Here is an 18551-nt window from a genome sequence, read left to right on the forward strand (position 1 = left end):
AACACGGTTTTGTCTGGCAGGGCACCTTTAACCAGTGTTATCTAAGAATTGTCAGTGACCGGTTGCCATAAAACATTTTTCAATGGTAAAGATTAAACAAACAAACAAACAAGCAAACAAAAAAAACATAAAGAATGATATTTGAAGAGGGTTTCATTTTTAGGCTTTTTGAAACTTAAGTGCTTCCCCTGATCAACATATTGAGGAACTAAGAAGGCGAAACAATCTTCTCGTTTACTTAAGACAGGAACAGTCCAGTGTGAAAACCACATATCAAACCATAAACTGATGTAAAACTGCCTCCTAGACAGTCTGTCTTAGAACCGATCATTTGAAAAGGAAGTGATGGGAATCATGTAGAGAATGACTGTAATGTCACATGTTACAACATGGCACATGTTATGTATTGGCTGTCTGCATGCATAGAAATGTGAAGCATCTTATTGCTTGGTCTACTAAGCCACCGTTATCTAGCTTGGGCATGATACAAAGGTGAAGAGGTGCATTCTGTAGGAATGCGGCACCAAGACGTCACTGGTCTGGGGGTGTCTATTGCACATAAACCTTAGTCCAGAAATACATTTGTGAGTGGCTTCAGGTAAGGAGATATCAAGAGAGTCACAAATCATGCACACTTTTTCTGATGTTTAGGTATCTCAATTTTACCTCCACTGACAAGCAAAAATCTTCAGCAGTGTAATTAACTAGCCTATGACAAAAGGACTGTTCAAAGCTGGACAGAGGTAGCTAGCACATATGTTTACCATCGTATGATCTCATGTCTGTCTAAACCTGTTTCTCTGATCACATCTTTGTCTCCTGAGCTATCAAAAATAGCATTTTTCAGGCACGTCCAAAACTTCCATACTGTAGTTTAGAACAGACCAGACAACTGAACACACGTATGGAGGGATTTGTGAGCTCTGCTGCAGATCAGGACTTTGACACATTGAGTCACATCAGTGTGAGAGAATTTTACCGCAGCAGCACTGACTAGACCCTTACTGGACTGTGACAGCACTGACTAGACCATTACTGGACTGTGACAGCACTGACTAGACCATTACTGGACCATTACTGGACTGTGACAGCACTGACTAGACCATTACTGGACTTGGACCTAAGGTTCCCCATTTCACTTCCCTTTCATCAGCATACTAGTGGGGGTCCTCAACATTTTCGGTGCTTATCACATGGTGCGATTACTTGTTTTCGCTTCCTATTGGAACTATTGCTGCCTACAATAGTTTAGTAATTGTCTCTTGTTTCTTTCTCGGACTTGCTTTCTGACCTGCTGAACAAGTAAAGGAATCTGCTGAATTCTTTATATCTCTTTTTTGGCATCTAGATCTTAACATACTACTTCATGGTATGAGGTGGAGCTTTTGACCAACAACAAACAAGATGTCCTGAAGTAGATGGAACAGTCATCTGTTTATTGTTTGCAGGATAAACACACAGCGCAGGACACTGTTGTAAAGGGTGAACTGGTAAAGTGAGTTCAAATGTTGCCTGTGGATTACCATGAATATGCTGGGAGCTGGTAACTGTGCAACAACAGGTAGGAGGCACACACACACACACACACACACACACACATACAGACACACACACATACAGTACAGACACATACACATACAGACACACACATACACACACACACACAGACAGACACACACACATACACACACACACACACACACACACACACACACACACACACACTCACACACACACACACACACAGTACAGACACACACACACACACACACAGACACACAGACAGACACACATACAGACACACACATACAGACACACACACACAAATACAGACACACACACACACACGCACACACAGACAGACACACATACAGACACACACACACACACACACACACAGTACAGACACACACACACACACACAGACAGACACACATACAGACACACACTCACACACACACATACAGTACAGACACACACACACACACACACACACATACAGACACACATACAGACACACACACACACACACACATACAGACACACACACACACACACCCATACAGACAGACACACACACACACACACACACACACACAGACCAACACATAGGAGACAATAAAAAACACACATACAGACACACACATACAGTACAGACACACACACACACACACACACACACAGACCAACACATAGGAGACAATAAAAAACACACACATACAGACACACACACACACACATACAGACACACACACACACACACACACAGACCAACACATAGGAGACAATAAAAAACACACATACAGACACACACATACAGTACAGACACACACACACACAGACCAACACATAGGAGACAATAAAAAACACACACATACAGTACACACACACACACTGTGCGTGTCATAGGAGGCACATACAGAGAGTGACAGGTACACTAATTGTGGAATTCTGATTCAGTTCAGTAACGGGACCATTTTCAAGTGTTTTAGGACTTCATAGCACCAGCTCTTCATCTCCCAGTCTGTACAGAACACAACATTTACCAAGTGCAGAATTGGGCACTAGAATTTAGAAAACATAATATCCATGCTTGGCCAAGCCTTGTTTTTTTTCCACATTTTCCATGTGGGATTTGTTAATTCTGCTTTTGTAAAATATTGGAAGTTGTTGTGACATAAGTGCTTAAGTGATCAATCCCAGCATTCAAGAGTTGCAGTCTGACACAAATCCAAACCCAAAATCTTTTTCAGACATTCCAGATAGACAAACAGACAAACATAACATGTCATAGTTAAGACTAGGCAAGGTAACAAGGTGCTATTTGACCACCCTCTAGAAAATGTATTGAGCTGTGCAGCAAATATTTCACATGACCACGACACATCTCAGTGAAGTAATACTATGAAATAGTTATTCCTTGGTGACTTGGACACTAACTTTCTTGGACGTTAATGTGAAAGAATATGAGAGAAATCTACACACAGTGGCATTAGGAACATTACAGTTATCATCAACATAATCAAATTCAGCCCACACTGATTTTTTTAAAGGTAAAGACAGAAAAGATCTTTTGATGTTGTCCACTAGATGGCACTGGAATAAAGGAAATGGTAACCTTCTGGAAAGATCTTCAAAGGTAAACCATGCAGTATTGGCCATGTCCTTACTGTTTTCTCAGTTTTTGCTTCTTTTTTGCTGGCTCTGTCATGATGAATGTCTGAGAAACTCCATCACTACCTTTTTCTAGCCGGTGCCTGGCGTGTATGTGTATTTGAATGCAGTAAAGCAATTCGTTACACTCTTATACTTCCTGACACTGAGGCCGTCGGCCCGCCGGCCCACAGTTGCAAGGGTGGTTTTTCCGCTCACAGGCACTAGGGGGAAGCGAGACGGCCACCATTCAACCCCAAAAATGTCATATAACCATTCCAATGACTCTGAAGCAGTTAAATGAAGGTAAATTAAGCTAAAAAACTTGCATATTAATCTAAAAAACCTGCATAGTGTGCCAAAGTGATCAATTGTGCATAATAGTGTGCCTAAGTGATCAATTGTGCATAATCCTTCATTCACACATCCCACTTCCTAGCTGTTTCATTCACACATCCCACTCCCTAGATGTTTACAACAAAGTTTCACAACGCACAGGGAAAGCTGCAGGTGGCAGAACAAATTGACTTGTACCTCATACGGTTCATCCAGAAGGGTGATAACATGGTGTTTATACAGATAAACCCATGTTTGATTGGCACATAAATTACACTATATAGAATGCAGACTGTTTACATACACATGCTTGAGTCTGAACTGGTTTCTGAGACAAGTTTAAAATTAAAGTAAAATTTAAAAACTTTGGAGTAATAACTTTGTAGTCCTGAGTGTGGGAGTTGCCGGTTGATTGTTATTGAAACGATCCATATTGCTTGATGATGACGTGCTCTGAATGATTTTAAGGGTGTCAGAAGGCAGAGGATGCACACATAGACACGACTCCAAAAGCAAGGAAGTAAACGTCAAGCACATGGTAAACCCAGAACTGACGCCATTTTGTTCAGAGCCCGACATCTTGGGGAAATGGTGGAGCTTGGGGAACCTGTGGGAAAGAAAGCAAAAACTTTGTCATTTCAATTTTATAACCAAAGGGTGCACTTTAGAAGGCCTCTGCCTTATCACTACGACATGCGACTCCATAATATGACCACAGATAAAAAAGCAGTACTGATTTGCCTTCATGAGAAGAGGTCCTTCCATGTTTTGGTCCGAGTGATTTTGTGTCCCATTTGCAGAGCCGTGTCTTAAGGTCTCAGCCTATTGGGAAGAGAGTAAAGTATTAATTCAGCACAATGAGTAGCCTAGTTATTCATTTGCCCAAAGAAGCTTTACAACAACCCATTACCGCCTTTTTGCTATTATAGTTTAGAAATGTGTATGTTTTTAGAAAAACAGTCTAGTACTGACATAAAAACAATTTGGGCAGCCGTGGCCCACTGGTTAGCACTCTGGACTTGTAACCGGAGGGTTGCCGGTTCGAGCCCCGACCAGTGGGCTGCGGCTGAAGTGCCCTTGAGCAAGGCACCTAACCTGCCTGCTACAACTGCTCCCCGAGTGCCGCTGTTGTAGCTGTTGCAGCTCACTGCGCCGGGATTAGTGTGTGTTTCACCTCACTGTGTGCTGTTTGTGTTTCACTAATTAACCGATTGGGTTAAATGCAGAAACCAAATTTCCCTCATGGGATCAAAAAAGTATATACTATACTATGCTAAGTGTTAATTTAGACACTGAGCAGTGTTCAGAAAATATCTTTAATTTCAATGAAGTCATTTTAATCCTCTTTAGATATCAAGGGGTATCAGGCCTACAAGGGGTTACGTGAGCAACAAATTACAGTTTTAGTTTGCCATATAAATTGATTACATTTGTCAATATTATGTCCAATACATGTGCCAGCTCAGAACTTACCATATGATGCAGAATAGTCACCCTGAAATGAATCAGTATAGTATAGTATAGTATATATATACTTTTTTGATCCCGTGATTCCCGTGAGGGAAATTTGGTCTCTGCATTTAACCCAATCCCTGAATTAGTGAAACACAAACAGCACACAGTGAACACACAGTGAGGTGAAGCACACACTAATCCCGGCGCAGTGAGCTGCCTGCTTCAACGGCTCGGGGAGCAGTGAGGGTTAGGTGCCTTGCTCAAGGGCACTTCAATCGCGACCCACTGGTCGGGCTCGAACCGCAACCCTCCTCCGTTACAAGTCCAGAGTGCTAACCAGTGGGCCACGGCTGCCCTGTATCAATCAATAGTCATCAATAGGCCTAAAGTTGGCATAAATCAAATTTAAGTGTTTTGATAAAGACATAGAGATTTAACAATGAATACACAAATGAGTGCATCTACTTGCCTGATATTGGCCGCAATTCATCGTTCATATTTTACATCATATTTTTGCATTTTCATGCACTGTATTTCCTTCAGGAAATGTTTTTTCTAGTTTACACTGTTGTTTCTATTATAGTTCTATTTGATCAATATTGTTATATGGGGTACTTCTATTTCCTGGATTATGCTTTCTACAAGCCTGCTGAGATACAATGTATTTTCATGATAGCTATCTAAGAAGCAATGCTATTTTGTTATAATGAATGTTTATCAAGGTGAGATTAGGGCTACTTTGGTGTAATTTGTCTTCTTTGTTATAATTAATAGCCTATGGATCCATTTGCAGAGGTTTGAACATTGTTTCATTTGTGTGGACTATTCATTTAATTTTGGAACTTTAAAATATGAACCTATGCTAAGTGTTCATTTTAGACACAGCGCACTGAGCAGAAAATATCTTTAATTTCAATGAAGTCTGAGCTAAATATATATAGCCGATTTAAGTGAAATAATATTAAGGTGGCATCATTTTAATCCTCTTTAGATATCAAGAGGTATCAGGCCTACAGGGGTTACGTGAGCAACAAATTACAGTTTTAGTTTGCCATATAAATTGATTACATTTGTCAATATTATGTCCAATACATGTGCCAGCTCAGAACTTACCATATGATGCAGAATAGTCACCCTGAAAATGAATCAACAAGTCATCAATAGGCATAAAGTTGGCATGAATCAAATTTAAGTGTTTTGATAAATACATATAGAGATTTAACAATAAATACCCAAATGAGTGCATCTACTTGCCTGATATTGGCCAAGTCATACCCCAAGTTAGATTGTGTGGGTTCTTCAAAACCACGCTGTCATGCGTGACAGAGGAAGCACAGCCGTCCCAATTCTTTTCTGGGTACATTGCGATGGCTTTGGTGGTGTGTCGCCCTAGCAAAAAAAGAGTTTGTGACTAGTAAGAAAATCTTTTGTGTGTGCCTGCGTGTGTATACACTATTGGGGTGATGTATGGGTCTTGGTGGTCCTTCGGTGTGTAGATTCATTTCTTACAATACAATAAGCCAAACATTAGACGACTAAGAAACAGTTGTTAAACTTGCAGATTGACCACGACCCTTTGGCTCCCTAAATATCCACCTACCTCCATGATAGACCAGTTCTGTTCACAATCAGGATCATTGAGATGATATTCTGGTACATTACGTATGGTGCACTTTGTTGCTTCAGTGGATACATTGCAATCGATCTCTGGTATAGCCATGGACTACAAAGAAACAAACATTATTGTGATGCATTATATGCCCTCTAAGCATAAGATAGTATATCATCAGGATATACTTGACATAGTGCAGACAGGGGAAAAAATCAAAACTACTTTTTACAAAGCGAGAAAAGTCCTAAGTCGGATGAGGCTCAAAGCTCATAACCTGACTCTCGCCAGATGTATTTAAGTTCCATACTGTAGCTGTCCCTTAATCCAAAGTGAGCTTTAGAGAAGGCCTACACGTGGCCTTTTAACAATTAGTACAATTAGCCGTGAATGTTTAATAACAATTTATGAAACTAGATGTACGCATAAATGGTACAAAATATGACCGGCTCAGTCCTGTACATCCGTTCGAAAAATAAATCACACTTCAATTTGTCTCCATATTTTACTCCATCCCCACTCTTGAAACTTTTGTGTATGCTTGTTTGGCATGCCTGAGTGTGTGTGTGCGGCTGCACAGAAAGTAGCCTACTGGTGCTGAAAAGGTGAATAGATTGTAGAATAGCCAAAGAAGATGTAGCATTGTTATAAAACCTTTAAAATCTCTACAAGTATAGGGCAGTTCATCACAGTTCATCCATTGCACCTGGATTGATGAAAGGTCACTTACACCTGTAGGCTACATTGTATTTGGGAAAAGCAAAAGGTATCAGCATAATGTTATTTATTTATTTATTTATTTATTTATTTAAATTTAAAACAAAACATCTCTGTCAGTTCCATGCCGTTTTCAACAGCTATCAAAAACAAAGGTCATTTTTGGATGGATGGATTTTTTGTGAATGTTTCATCTTCTACATAAGATTTTAGTCATCTTTAGTTCATGTAATAGTTTATTGTCAATGCACAAATTAAGTAACAGTAGTCTGAAACGTTATTGTTAATGCACAAATTAAGTAACAGTAGTCTGAAACGAAATGCTGTTTTACATCTAACCAGTGGTGCAAATAACTGACATGTCCAAATGGGCCTTGATGAAATGCGTCGCTAGACTGTTCATACACATTTTAATGGCTTTCACCAGACCAAGCTCAATCTTTTAAGAAATCAAAAAATAAATAGCGGGCAGATCAGGCTGGGTTCACCCAGCCTAGTCCATAGGCACCCGATATTGTTTAATTTTCCGATTGAGATATCCACGCTCTGGCTATTCTAAATGCAAAAATGCATCAAGGAGTTATGACAAAACTGTAACTAACAAACTAGATCCTAATAGAAAGATGTTAGCTTCCCTAAGCTACAGGTAGGCTTATAAGGTAGGCCTATTTACAACATAAATTGTCAATAGGCTATGCTGGCGACACAAATAAAATCTCCTTTGGAAACCAATGGCTTACGCCTTACAGTATCAAGCGGATTTAAACTGCCATACCGTGGCGAAAAGTTGTAATAAAATGCACGCAGCTCCATGAGTCAAGGAAAGCGCGAATGAAGTAGCCACTTCCCAGTAAACAAAATAAAGTCCTGGCGACGTCCCCTAAGTGTCCTGGCGAACACCTCCTCAACATTGTGTAGGGTTCCCTTTACGTCCCGCGGACCTCTGTTTGGGAGGTCTAAAAGACGTCCACGAGACTTTGAGAGATGGTCACCGACTTTGAAAGATGGTCCTGCAGGCGGTAGCCAGAGCGCTCTCAACTCCGCTGCCATGTGTGAATAAACAAACGTCCCCCCCATGTCCCCGGTATAACGTTATTGTCGGGTCCTTAGGAGGTATTTGAAATGACCAAATGCAAATGTCATCCGAGGACCTGGCGGTGGCGTCCCAAAAGAATCCTGCACGGACGTCACGCAATAACAAGCGATAACTTGCTCGGACGTCAATAAGGTCACGGAACATCCGCTAGAGAACATGACGTTTGGGACCAATCGGGGACATCGTGAATGTCGGCATGAGGTCCGGGGGACGTCCCGTGTTTGTCGGATTCTAAATGGGACCCACTACTACACAGTAGCTTAAGGTGTGTTGCTAAAGCAGCCATAATGAAATGAAGGTGTCATTGTTTGGATACTTCACACGTGCTTTTTAATTTCACAGACTACAACTACCAAGCTGGAATCAAAGCACATTGATTCCCCTCTCACACCCTGCACGCACTTAAAACAAAAATAAACAGGCGTCTCAGTCTCATGCATGTATAGGCAAAACTGTAGGCCTATCAGACCGGTGTAACGTTGGTAAATCTTCCATTGCACAGAATGATTTTTGTAGCACGTGCAACAAATGACAGTCGAAAGATACAATTACAGTGCTGCTATCAATTTGCTTGGTATAACCACATTTATAGTTTTCTACAAATGCAATCAATCAAATTGGCCTCCATCACTCAACCAACGCTAACGGTAACATTACCTAGGTCCTTATTGATATTATAAGATTAACGTGCAGTAAAAACCAAGCATGTCCGATAAACATCCTCAGATTTATTTCGGCTTCAAGAAGAAATGGGAATTACATTTCATGTGAACATCATCCTATCCTTTTTAGACGTTCTCTGCGGTAAACTAGTCCTTGTAGGAAGCGTCCATTGTTTTTCCAACCCACTTTTAACTTCCAACAAAATTACGTCTCACTGCAACGATGGGCCATCTAGTGGACAAACGACTACTTATCGCCAACACTGGAAATGCAGCCATGATGATGATGATGAATATTTATTTTGGCTTTCTTTTAATGCTACTAAATTTGTAACTATGTATCGGCCGTTCTAATACCGATAGTATGTGGGTGCCTGTGTGTGTGAGCATGTGTATATGTGTGCACCGCCATCTACAGGCCAATGAGTGTACAGTCACTAAATGTACACAAAACCTAATTTTTTTAGATCCCCCATGGATGAAATTCTACGAAACTTGGCATACCCCCAGAGAATGCCAGGTCAATCATACACATAAAATTTGGTGCAGTTCTGAACATCTTAACTGAAGATAGGGGCGATTAAAGCAGAATAATATTGCATTTTCATTTTTTACCAGGGGGTGCAAATCACAAATGGGTGATTATGGGCCAGATTGATGTGGGCCCTTGAGACCAACATACCATAAAAGATTCTTCATCCTCAGTGCCACGGTTCAGGTAGTTATTAAGGAAAAACTGCTTTTTTATGTTCGGGGGGCCAGCACGCGGGGGAGTGGCCCGCGGGGACGAAACAAAATTTTTCCATAAAAGTCTAATGGGGCTACATACCCACCAAATTTCATGTGCCCCAGTGGTTCGGTGTCTCGGGTATCGTTGACCAAAAATTCAGGAAGTAGATGACGAAAAAACGCTTTGACAATCCTATATGACCGTTTAGCTAAGCGGCGGTCATAATTATAATTAATGTTAATAACATATATATAAATACCTGTCTGTTATCGAATGTAACAGAATACGTTCTGTTATTGAACTCAGTGTTTGACTCAGTTTTCAATTGACTAAAACACATTTTGCAAAACACCACACACAAATTTTTTACTTAACACACAAAAATCGAACAGGAAGTAGGCCTAACTTGATTTCATTTTTCAAACACAACCCATCAAAATGCCACTAAATCACCAGTGCTTCACTCTCTCTCTTCACATGTGTAAACACTCATTACTTTCACGGAACACCATCAATCATTGCCTTAGTATAGGCCTATGAATACAGTAGATATATATTATTGGACCCTATTGGCCCTGTTCAGAACCAATGGTATGGACCCTTTTTAATCTGGCCCTATTTTTTCTATAGACCTATGAATTTCAGAACCACATACAGAGACTTTTCTTTGGAAAAAGGAATGTTCAGTCATTTCCAAAAAATCCGTTGAACTTTATGTACATTTTGCTTTAAAATACTGTTTCATATTTTTGTGTCTATTTTTTGGTTTCCCCAAGTTATACCGTACCATTTTGTATGGATACATAAAGCCTAATACATTTTTCTATAGACCTATGAATACATATACTCAACACTGCATTTTGCATTTTGGTCGTTGGTTTTGTGTGTGGAGTTTTGCTTTTACCTTACCATTACCTTTTACCTTACCATTACCTTCACGCATGCCAGTTATGTATCCTCTGTATGTAAAACTCCAAAGCTGCTTGCTGTCAGATTTGGTTCGAGGGCACAAGTTCAGTGTATCAACAACACTCAGTAACAGTTTATGTGATGTGTTAATCAATTAAATTCCAACAATTTCACAACAGCTAGTTCTGGAGTAGGCCATTCAACTATAGCCCGCTTGCTTACGACGAGACTAACACTGAGTCCTAACTGCAGGTGTGGAGCCCTTGGACTGATTTCAAGGCTGCCTCCAGAGATGAGCACTGTGATGGTGTGCTGTTACTATGGTTGAGTATGCACTGTGATGGCCATACCCATTAGCCTTGGTCTTGGGTTTCACAGTGCAGGTTTGGTACCCTGTAGGTCTGGGTTTCAAAGGACAGTCTCAGTTGGTAAGCGTTTTCGGGAACCCGCTATTTGGGTTTTGCCAGGTTTTAGCCTATGAAAACGGTTGAAATTGAAACTAAGTGGTCGTGTATGTGTAGGGTGTATTTCATATACAACGATGTCAGACTAATAGAATAAAATGAACCGGTGTAGTCTGTTGCGCATTTATTGGGTGTGGTACCCTGATCACCGGCAGTTATTCTTATTAATAGCCCATGTAATAGGCCATACCTAAAGATAATATAAACGTAGCTTATTTTTCAATTCGTCCGTCTGGTGTTTGCAGAATTACGCACCAACAAGAAAGAAGAAGAGCCTATTTTAAATAGAACAAAGAGGAAGTGAACAACAGTTATACCATCGGAATGCAACAGTTCTCTCTAACTGCAACATTATCATGTTGATAAAATCAAAATAAATAATCTAATTATTTGTAAAACGGACCTCTGAGAAGTCGGGAAGTTTCTGCAGGAGGGAGAGGTTGGTTTCTGACCAGCGCTGACAACGTCTACAGTGAATCTAATGGCGTGGCCCTAATCAAGGGGGTGGGGTGGAGGACTTCCCACGAGGAAAGGGCATATGCAATCTTCATTTGAAGCAATGAGCAGTCTTTACAAGCACTACATAGCCTACACATGTCCAAAGTGGATGTAACAGTCTATCGAATTACAGTTTTTCTCGACTGCTTTGACTTGCTAATATAAACTGGGATCCACTTGGTCTTCATTAGGCCTACAGTTTTTCTCGATCGTTTTGATGCTTGTGTCAACTCTGTCATCACGTTCTCAAAACAGTTACTGTAACACTCGTGTCTGAACAAAAGCACTCTTGCCATAATGTCACATTTTGCTTGCAAAAGGCATACTCTCTCAAAACACTTAAACATGCAGCAAAAGCAAATTTTGTCTTCAAATAACACACCCTGTCGTCAATCACTGTGTGATTTCAATCAATCATTAAACACTGGACAACAAAATGCAAAATATAGTTCTCAATAGGCTCAAAAAATTAGCCAGAAGAGAAGAAATTTGGCACTAACCATGTAGTCGTGTTTTCTATAGCATATTCGTTAACCTGTTGTTCTTTAAACTCTTTAAAAATGTTGGGATATGTCTGCGGGGTGTTTTGCCATGCGTAGCCTAGGCTACTGCTTATAAATGACTTTGACACATATTTTACAAACGGGCCTCTGTGTACCTGATGGCTTGCCTTCACTACTCCCCCTGATGGCTTGCCTTCACTACTCCCCCTAATGGCTTGCCTTCACTACTCCCCCTGATGGCTTGCCTTCACTACTCCCGATGTATCCCATATAGTTCCAGATTTCACTTCACCTTTTGTTTTATCCATAAGGCAGAGGACTGTCGGCAAAGAACTTTGACGTTAGCTGACGCAGAATGTTATTATTTTAATAAAGTATCGATTCTAAAAACGTCGGAAATCGTATCGTTTTTTGCGTGAAGGCATCGTGATACCTTTTTAGTATTGATACACTGTGCAACACTACTCCTGATCATTAATGTGGATACGTCATTCACAGAGACACACAGAAAAGCAGTGCAGAAACACATGGAGCTGCTGGGTGAGAGAGTCTGGAGTCACACTATAGTGCTGTTCACATGGGGGGACTGGCTGGGAGACACGAGCATTGAGCAGCACATTGAGAGTGGAGGAGAGGCTCTGCAGTGGGTTGTAGAGAAATGTGGGAACAGGTATCATGTTGTAGACAATGAGAAGAGGGATGGTGGCCAGGTGACAGAGCTGCTGGACAAGATAGAGGACATGGTGGCAGGAAACAGGGGCCATCAGTTTGACTTTGACAGAAATATTTGTAAACAACTACAAGAGAAGAAGAAGGAAGCAGAGAGAAGAGCAGAGGAGAGGAAGATGAAGGTGCACAAGCAGAGACAGACTCTCAGATCATCAGCAGGTGAGAGACATTTTCAGCTCTCAAACCTACACATGACACATTTAGATTTACATACACGTACATATAACTTACGTGTGACTCATGTCTACTTCATTTATTATCTCTCTGTTCTATACCCTCTGTCTTCTTCTTTAGCGCACACACACACATAGACACACACACACACACACACACACACACATTTACATTTACATACACGTACATATAACTTACGTGTGACTCATGTCTACTTCATTTATTATCTCTCTGTTCTATACCCTCTGTCTTCTCATTTAACACACACACACACAGGCACACATACACATATACATACACACACAGGCACACATACACACACAGGCACACATACACACACACACACACACACACACAGGCACACATACACACACATACACATACACACACACACACACACACATACACACATAACCACATAAACACACACACACACACACACACACACACACACACACACACACATGCACACACACACACACACACAACCATGCACACGCAAGCACACCACACACACACGCAAGCCATGCATTCGCACACACACACACACGCACACTAGTAACAACAAACACCCCTAAAACAAGCACATTCTCACCTAAAAACGTACACAAACACCCAAAGTTAATTTAATAGATTATAATTCTATGATGACAAAAACATAGAGAGGATGTTCAGTGTGTTTCACAGAATTACATGCTTTCTGTTTCCAGGTGGAGTTCCACATATTTCTGACATGAAGGTTGTGCTGCTGGGAAACAGAAATGCTGGGAAGAGTTCATCAGGAAACACCATCCTGGGCAGAGAAGAGTTTGGCACCTCAGGAAGAACAGCTGAGTGTGTGAGGAGAGAAGGAGAAACAGCAGGTAGACGCATCACTGTAGTGGAGGCACCAGGATGGTGGAACTTCACTGTAGAGCAAACTCTTGGACGGGATAAAGGAGAGATTGTCCTCAGTGTGTCTCTGTGTCCTCCAGGACCCCATGCTCTACTCCTGATCATTAATGTGAGTTGGTTATTCACAGAGGCATTCAGAAGAGCAGTGCAGGAACACATGGAGCTGCTGGGTGAGAGAGTCTGGAGTCACACTATAGTGCTGTTCACCAGAGGGAACTGGCTGGGAGACACGAGCATTGAGCAGCACATTGAGAGTGGAGGAGAGGCTCTGCAGTGGGTTGTAGAGAAATGTGGGAACAGGTATCATGTTGTAGACAATGAGAAGAGGGATGGTGGCCAGGTGACAGAGCTGCTGGACAAGATAGAGGACATGGTGGCAGGAAACTTTCCAGTTGAATCGGAGTATGGAGTTTCCTCCCGATTGGAAGTATATAAGTTTTAATTTGATGTTTTTCTTTTTAAAAGCCAAATGGCATAGAATGAACACTATTCACACCAAATTAACCACTATACATTTGGCAAGAATCGGTTCACTAAATGCTCATTATTTATGCATAACAATGTAGTTAGAGAACACATCCCTGATGACAGCTCTGGAGGACCATCTGGATACGGCTCTGCTGTATTGAGACGTATATCTGAGCTCATGAGGCCCTTTAAGCGCCTCAGCATGGCTGCCTCCACTCAGAGTTCTGGCTATGGCACAGGCCCCAACATGGCTGGCTCCACTCAGAGCACTGGCTATGGCACAGGGGGGGCAGCAGAGGAGGCTGCAGATGGAGAGATGGGAGCTGGGATCCACAGAACCAGAGCACATGGAGGTGGTGCGATTGGGATCCACAGAACCAGAGCACATGGAGGTGGTGCGATTGGGATCCACAGAACCAGAGCACATTTACCTACAACTTTTAACATGGTTTCTTACTTGTAGACCACCTTAAAATTGTTCACTTTTGTGGATGTATCTACAATAACCATGAAGAACGATAATTGCATTGGAAGAGGATCATATGGAGCAGTTTACAAAGGCTCATACCAGGGAACTCCTGCTGCTGTAAAGATCATCCCTATTGGAGATAGTTCAGTCATGACAAATGAGTTTCTCATACCTTTGTAAGTGTGTGTGTGTGTGTGTGTCTGTAGGCTTTATGTATGTAATTTAAACATAATTGTTTGGTCAGTCAGTAGATTGTATAGTTAGTCTATTTTTATTTGTACAAGCATGCAACGACAATAAACTAAACATCACCTTTATACAGGAAGTACACTGTAAACATGATTCATTTACATTTGTTAAATATTGACAAAAGATCACATTAAATCTTCTTCAGGCGTTTGTCTCACCCCCACATTGTGCGGATGATGGCTGTAGCCAAAAGTAAGACCCAGATCCTCATTGCTAATGAGTACATCCATGGTGCCAACCTCCATCAGGTTCTTTATAAAGACACTCCCATCAAGGTGAGGCATGTTCTCTCTAAATATATAAGTAATAATAGCAATCATTATACAGTTACACTGAAACCCAATGGGAACACAATGCAATGGTAACACCAAGGCATCCCGTGTGTTCAATTCCCTTACTGGTTCAGTACTGAGGTGCATCACGTTGATCTTACATGATTCTGTTGGATAAAGTCATTTCTGTGGCAAAATATGTCGAAAGAAAAACATGAGTCTCTAATTTCCTGTTTTGTGGTTTAGTAATTGTGACAAACCCTCTTTTCCTTTCTGTCCTAGTATATACGCTTACCTTGCGAGATTCAATTAGAAAAATGGATTACTCAATGACTATTTGAACACAATAAGGTTGTTTCATTCAAAACTAAACCCTTTTATGTCTTTGTAACATAATATGGTTTGATCAATTGGATAGCCCTGACTTTTCCTTTTTAAGAGTGTAGTTCCGGTCAAGCTATTTATTCATTTCTGATTGGATGAGAGACATTCCATGAGTCATCACAAGTGCAGGTGTCCCAGGACATCCCCACTTGTTACCGCTAGTAATCACTCCGCATATTGCATTGAATTATCTAACACCGATATTCCATTCATTCTAGAGAGCAACAATTTCATAAGTATAAGTATATATACTCTTTTGATCCCATGAGGGAAATTTGGTCTCTGCATTTATCCCAATCCGTGAATTAGTGAAACATACTCAGCACACAGTGAACATACAGTGAGGTGAAGCACACTCTAATCTCGGCACAGTGAGCTGTCTGCAACAACAGCGGCACTCGGGGAGCAGTGAGGGGTTAGGTGCCTTGTTCAAGGGCACTTCAGCCGTGCCTACTGTGGGGGTTCAAACCGGCAACCCTCCGGTTACAAGTCCAAAGCACTAACCAGTAGGCCATGGCTGCCCACACCCATAATGTCACCCTGGTGTGGCAGATAGTTTATATATGACTGTGAGGAGGTGACTTCCCCCTCCTCACGCGCTACGCTGGGAACTCTTTATCGAGTAGCGTGTGTTTGATTAACCTGGCAATAGCCAGATGAATTTCGCTCCGCCTAGCTCCACTCATCCATCTGGAACCGATCCATTGAAGTGTTGCTTCAGAAGGCTGGGCCTAATCAAAAAATGCTTGCATATGATTGAATAAGCCACTTGTCCGTCATCTATTGACGTGCTACTTCAACCACTCACATCGAAGCCAACCCGTGACGCTAATAACAGACTCACAGTCGCTTCTACGCTATGTCACATCTATGAAACTCCCGCCCTGCGTCCTGATTGGCTAAACCATAAAGTTGGTTGGAGAAATCACTCTCAATGGAAGAGGTCCCAGATGGATGTGAGTGAAGCTAGGCGGAGCTAAGCGGAACGACATTCATCTGGCTACGGTCAGGTTAGTGTTTGATACTTTCCGCGGCAGATTTGATTTTCTGCCTGCGCAGGGAGGAGAGACAGAGACTCGGTTCACAAGCACACACACACACACACGAATCTCACCGGAATGTTTATGGACATTGTTGTGATTATGGACGGTGATTGAATGACTGTGGGATTGGGGAAAGACAACGGGGAAGTGTTTGAACTTTGGGGGGAGGAGTCGGGAAATGTTTGTTGCGCTAACGTCATTAGGGAAGCGGTGCGCTTTTGGCGTTTTCAAACACAGAGCCCGCGATAGCTAAACACATTCACTAATCATTTCCCCCCCGTCATGCTTTGCAACAAAACACCATCGCCAACATGTAGTGTAGGTACCCACTACCATGTTTTATTTACACACCTGTTTCGCCAGTATTTCCCTCACCTAGTTTCAAACACAAACCTCAAAGCACTCACCCATTTCTCAGCCCCAGCCTCTCCATAGCAAAAGCGCGCTTGCTGTGGGAGGAGTGTTTTTCTGCCTGCCGTCGGAAGCACGGTCACAAGCATTCTTCTCGGGTAGGGGGGTCAGATCTATTTTGGTTTATTATGAATGTTTATTTTTCCTTTTGGGATTATGTGATGATATTATGTGGGTGAGGGAACATTGTTATTATGTTTACTTTGATTTCTTTATTGTTATGGCCATTGTAAATACTTTATTTGGGGGGATGATTACTGTTTTGTTAAATGGTATGGGCCGGTCGTTTCTGATTGGTCCAAGCTTAGGGTAACAGGTAGGGTTATATGGTATGGTGGTCATGAATATTAAGAAAATACATGAAATGTTATTAAAATTATGGATGAAGTATAACTGAATAAATGAAAAAGATTTAACCAATAGTGGCTAACTTTTGGACCCCTGGGCCCAAGATGTCATTAAGGGCCCCACTAATTGGTATGTGGGGAGGGTTTGTGCTGTTTAGTGGAAGTAACGTTGGGAATCTCTGATCAATCTGATTGGTGAGGCTGGACCAATGATTTCAAAATTAGTGCCCGTCGTGATGCAAGTGTTGGAAAGGAATCCAATCATGAGTCACCAGACTCTACTCACTTCCTGAATGAGTTTGGATTTTTCCAGGCTATGGCAATCCCTCAAAATCTCCTGATTAGCCACACCAGGCCTGGCTTCACTGTACATTTGTTGACATTTGTTGACATGCAGATTAACCTTCAAAGTTTTTCAGTAAAGTAAATTTTCCCCGACCTGATGCAGGCAGCTCATTAACCTTCAAACTGTGTGTTCACTTTGCTGTGTGTGTTTCACTAATTCCCAGTCTGCAGAGACCAAATTTCCCTCCATGGACCAAAAGAGTATATATACTTATAAATACTGGATCAGTTAACCAATTAATTTTTGTACCTTGTAGGACTAAACAAGATCTAAAGAAACGACTGCTGTCTGTACTTAAAATCTGAAATATCTGGGATAATGTTGCACGTGCGCTTGCAGACCTTATAATCTCTTGCCTGCCGTACCACCAAAAGGCCACTGGGTGTCACTATCCACAGCTGCTTTTTCTGTCTCACACCTCGAGCTGAGGTGACGTGAGGACACAAGTGAGAACTAATCCTGAGGCAGAGGAAAGAGCAGGCAGCGGGGCTGCATCAGGAAACAGCCTGGCCCCAGTGTCTCCCCATGCCATTCAGCACTACAATGGCCACAGAGAGAATGTGTGTGGAGTGATGTTTTCACCCACCCCACCCCACCCCTATCGTTTTGTGTACTTCTATTAGTATTTGATCT

At 41.6% G+C, this 18551-nt stretch overlaps 1 protein-coding gene across 1 annotated transcript; it reads left to right on the forward strand.

Annotated features, from left to right (window-relative positions):
* The first annotated feature begins 1366 nt into the window (after positions 1–1366).
* Positions 1367–16062, forward strand: LOC125293534 (GTPase IMAP family member 9-like). Its single transcript, XM_048241486.1, has 5 exons — positions 1367–1561; positions 12631–13020; positions 13746–14352; positions 14496–15042; positions 15261–16062. Exons 1-4 carry the CDS (start codon positions 1525–1527, stop codon positions 14497–14499), a joined length of 1038 nt encoding a protein of 345 aa, XP_048097443.1. The 5' UTR covers positions 1367–1524; the 3' UTR covers positions 14500–15042; positions 15261–16062.
* Positions 16063–18551: the final 2489 nt, after the last annotated feature.

Source organism: Alosa alosa, chromosome 4, assembly GCF_017589495.1.
Source record: "Alosa alosa isolate M-15738 ecotype Scorff River chromosome 4, AALO_Geno_1.1, whole genome shotgun sequence".
Classification (NCBI taxonomy): Eukaryota; Metazoa; Chordata; class Actinopteri; order Clupeiformes; family Clupeidae; genus Alosa; species Alosa alosa.

Coding starts and splice junctions, on each gene's coding strand:
- LOC125293534 (XM_048241486.1), top strand. CDS start 1,525: ATGAATATGCTGGGAGCTGGTAACTGTGCAACAACAG. Junction 1,562..12,630: donor TGGTAACTGTGCAACAACAG/GTAGGAGGCACA, acceptor CGTCATTCACAG/AGACACACAGAAAAGCAGTG. Junction 13,021..13,745: donor GACTCTCAGATCATCAGCAG/GTGAGAGACATT, acceptor TTCTGTTTCCAG/GTGGAGTTCCACATATTTCT.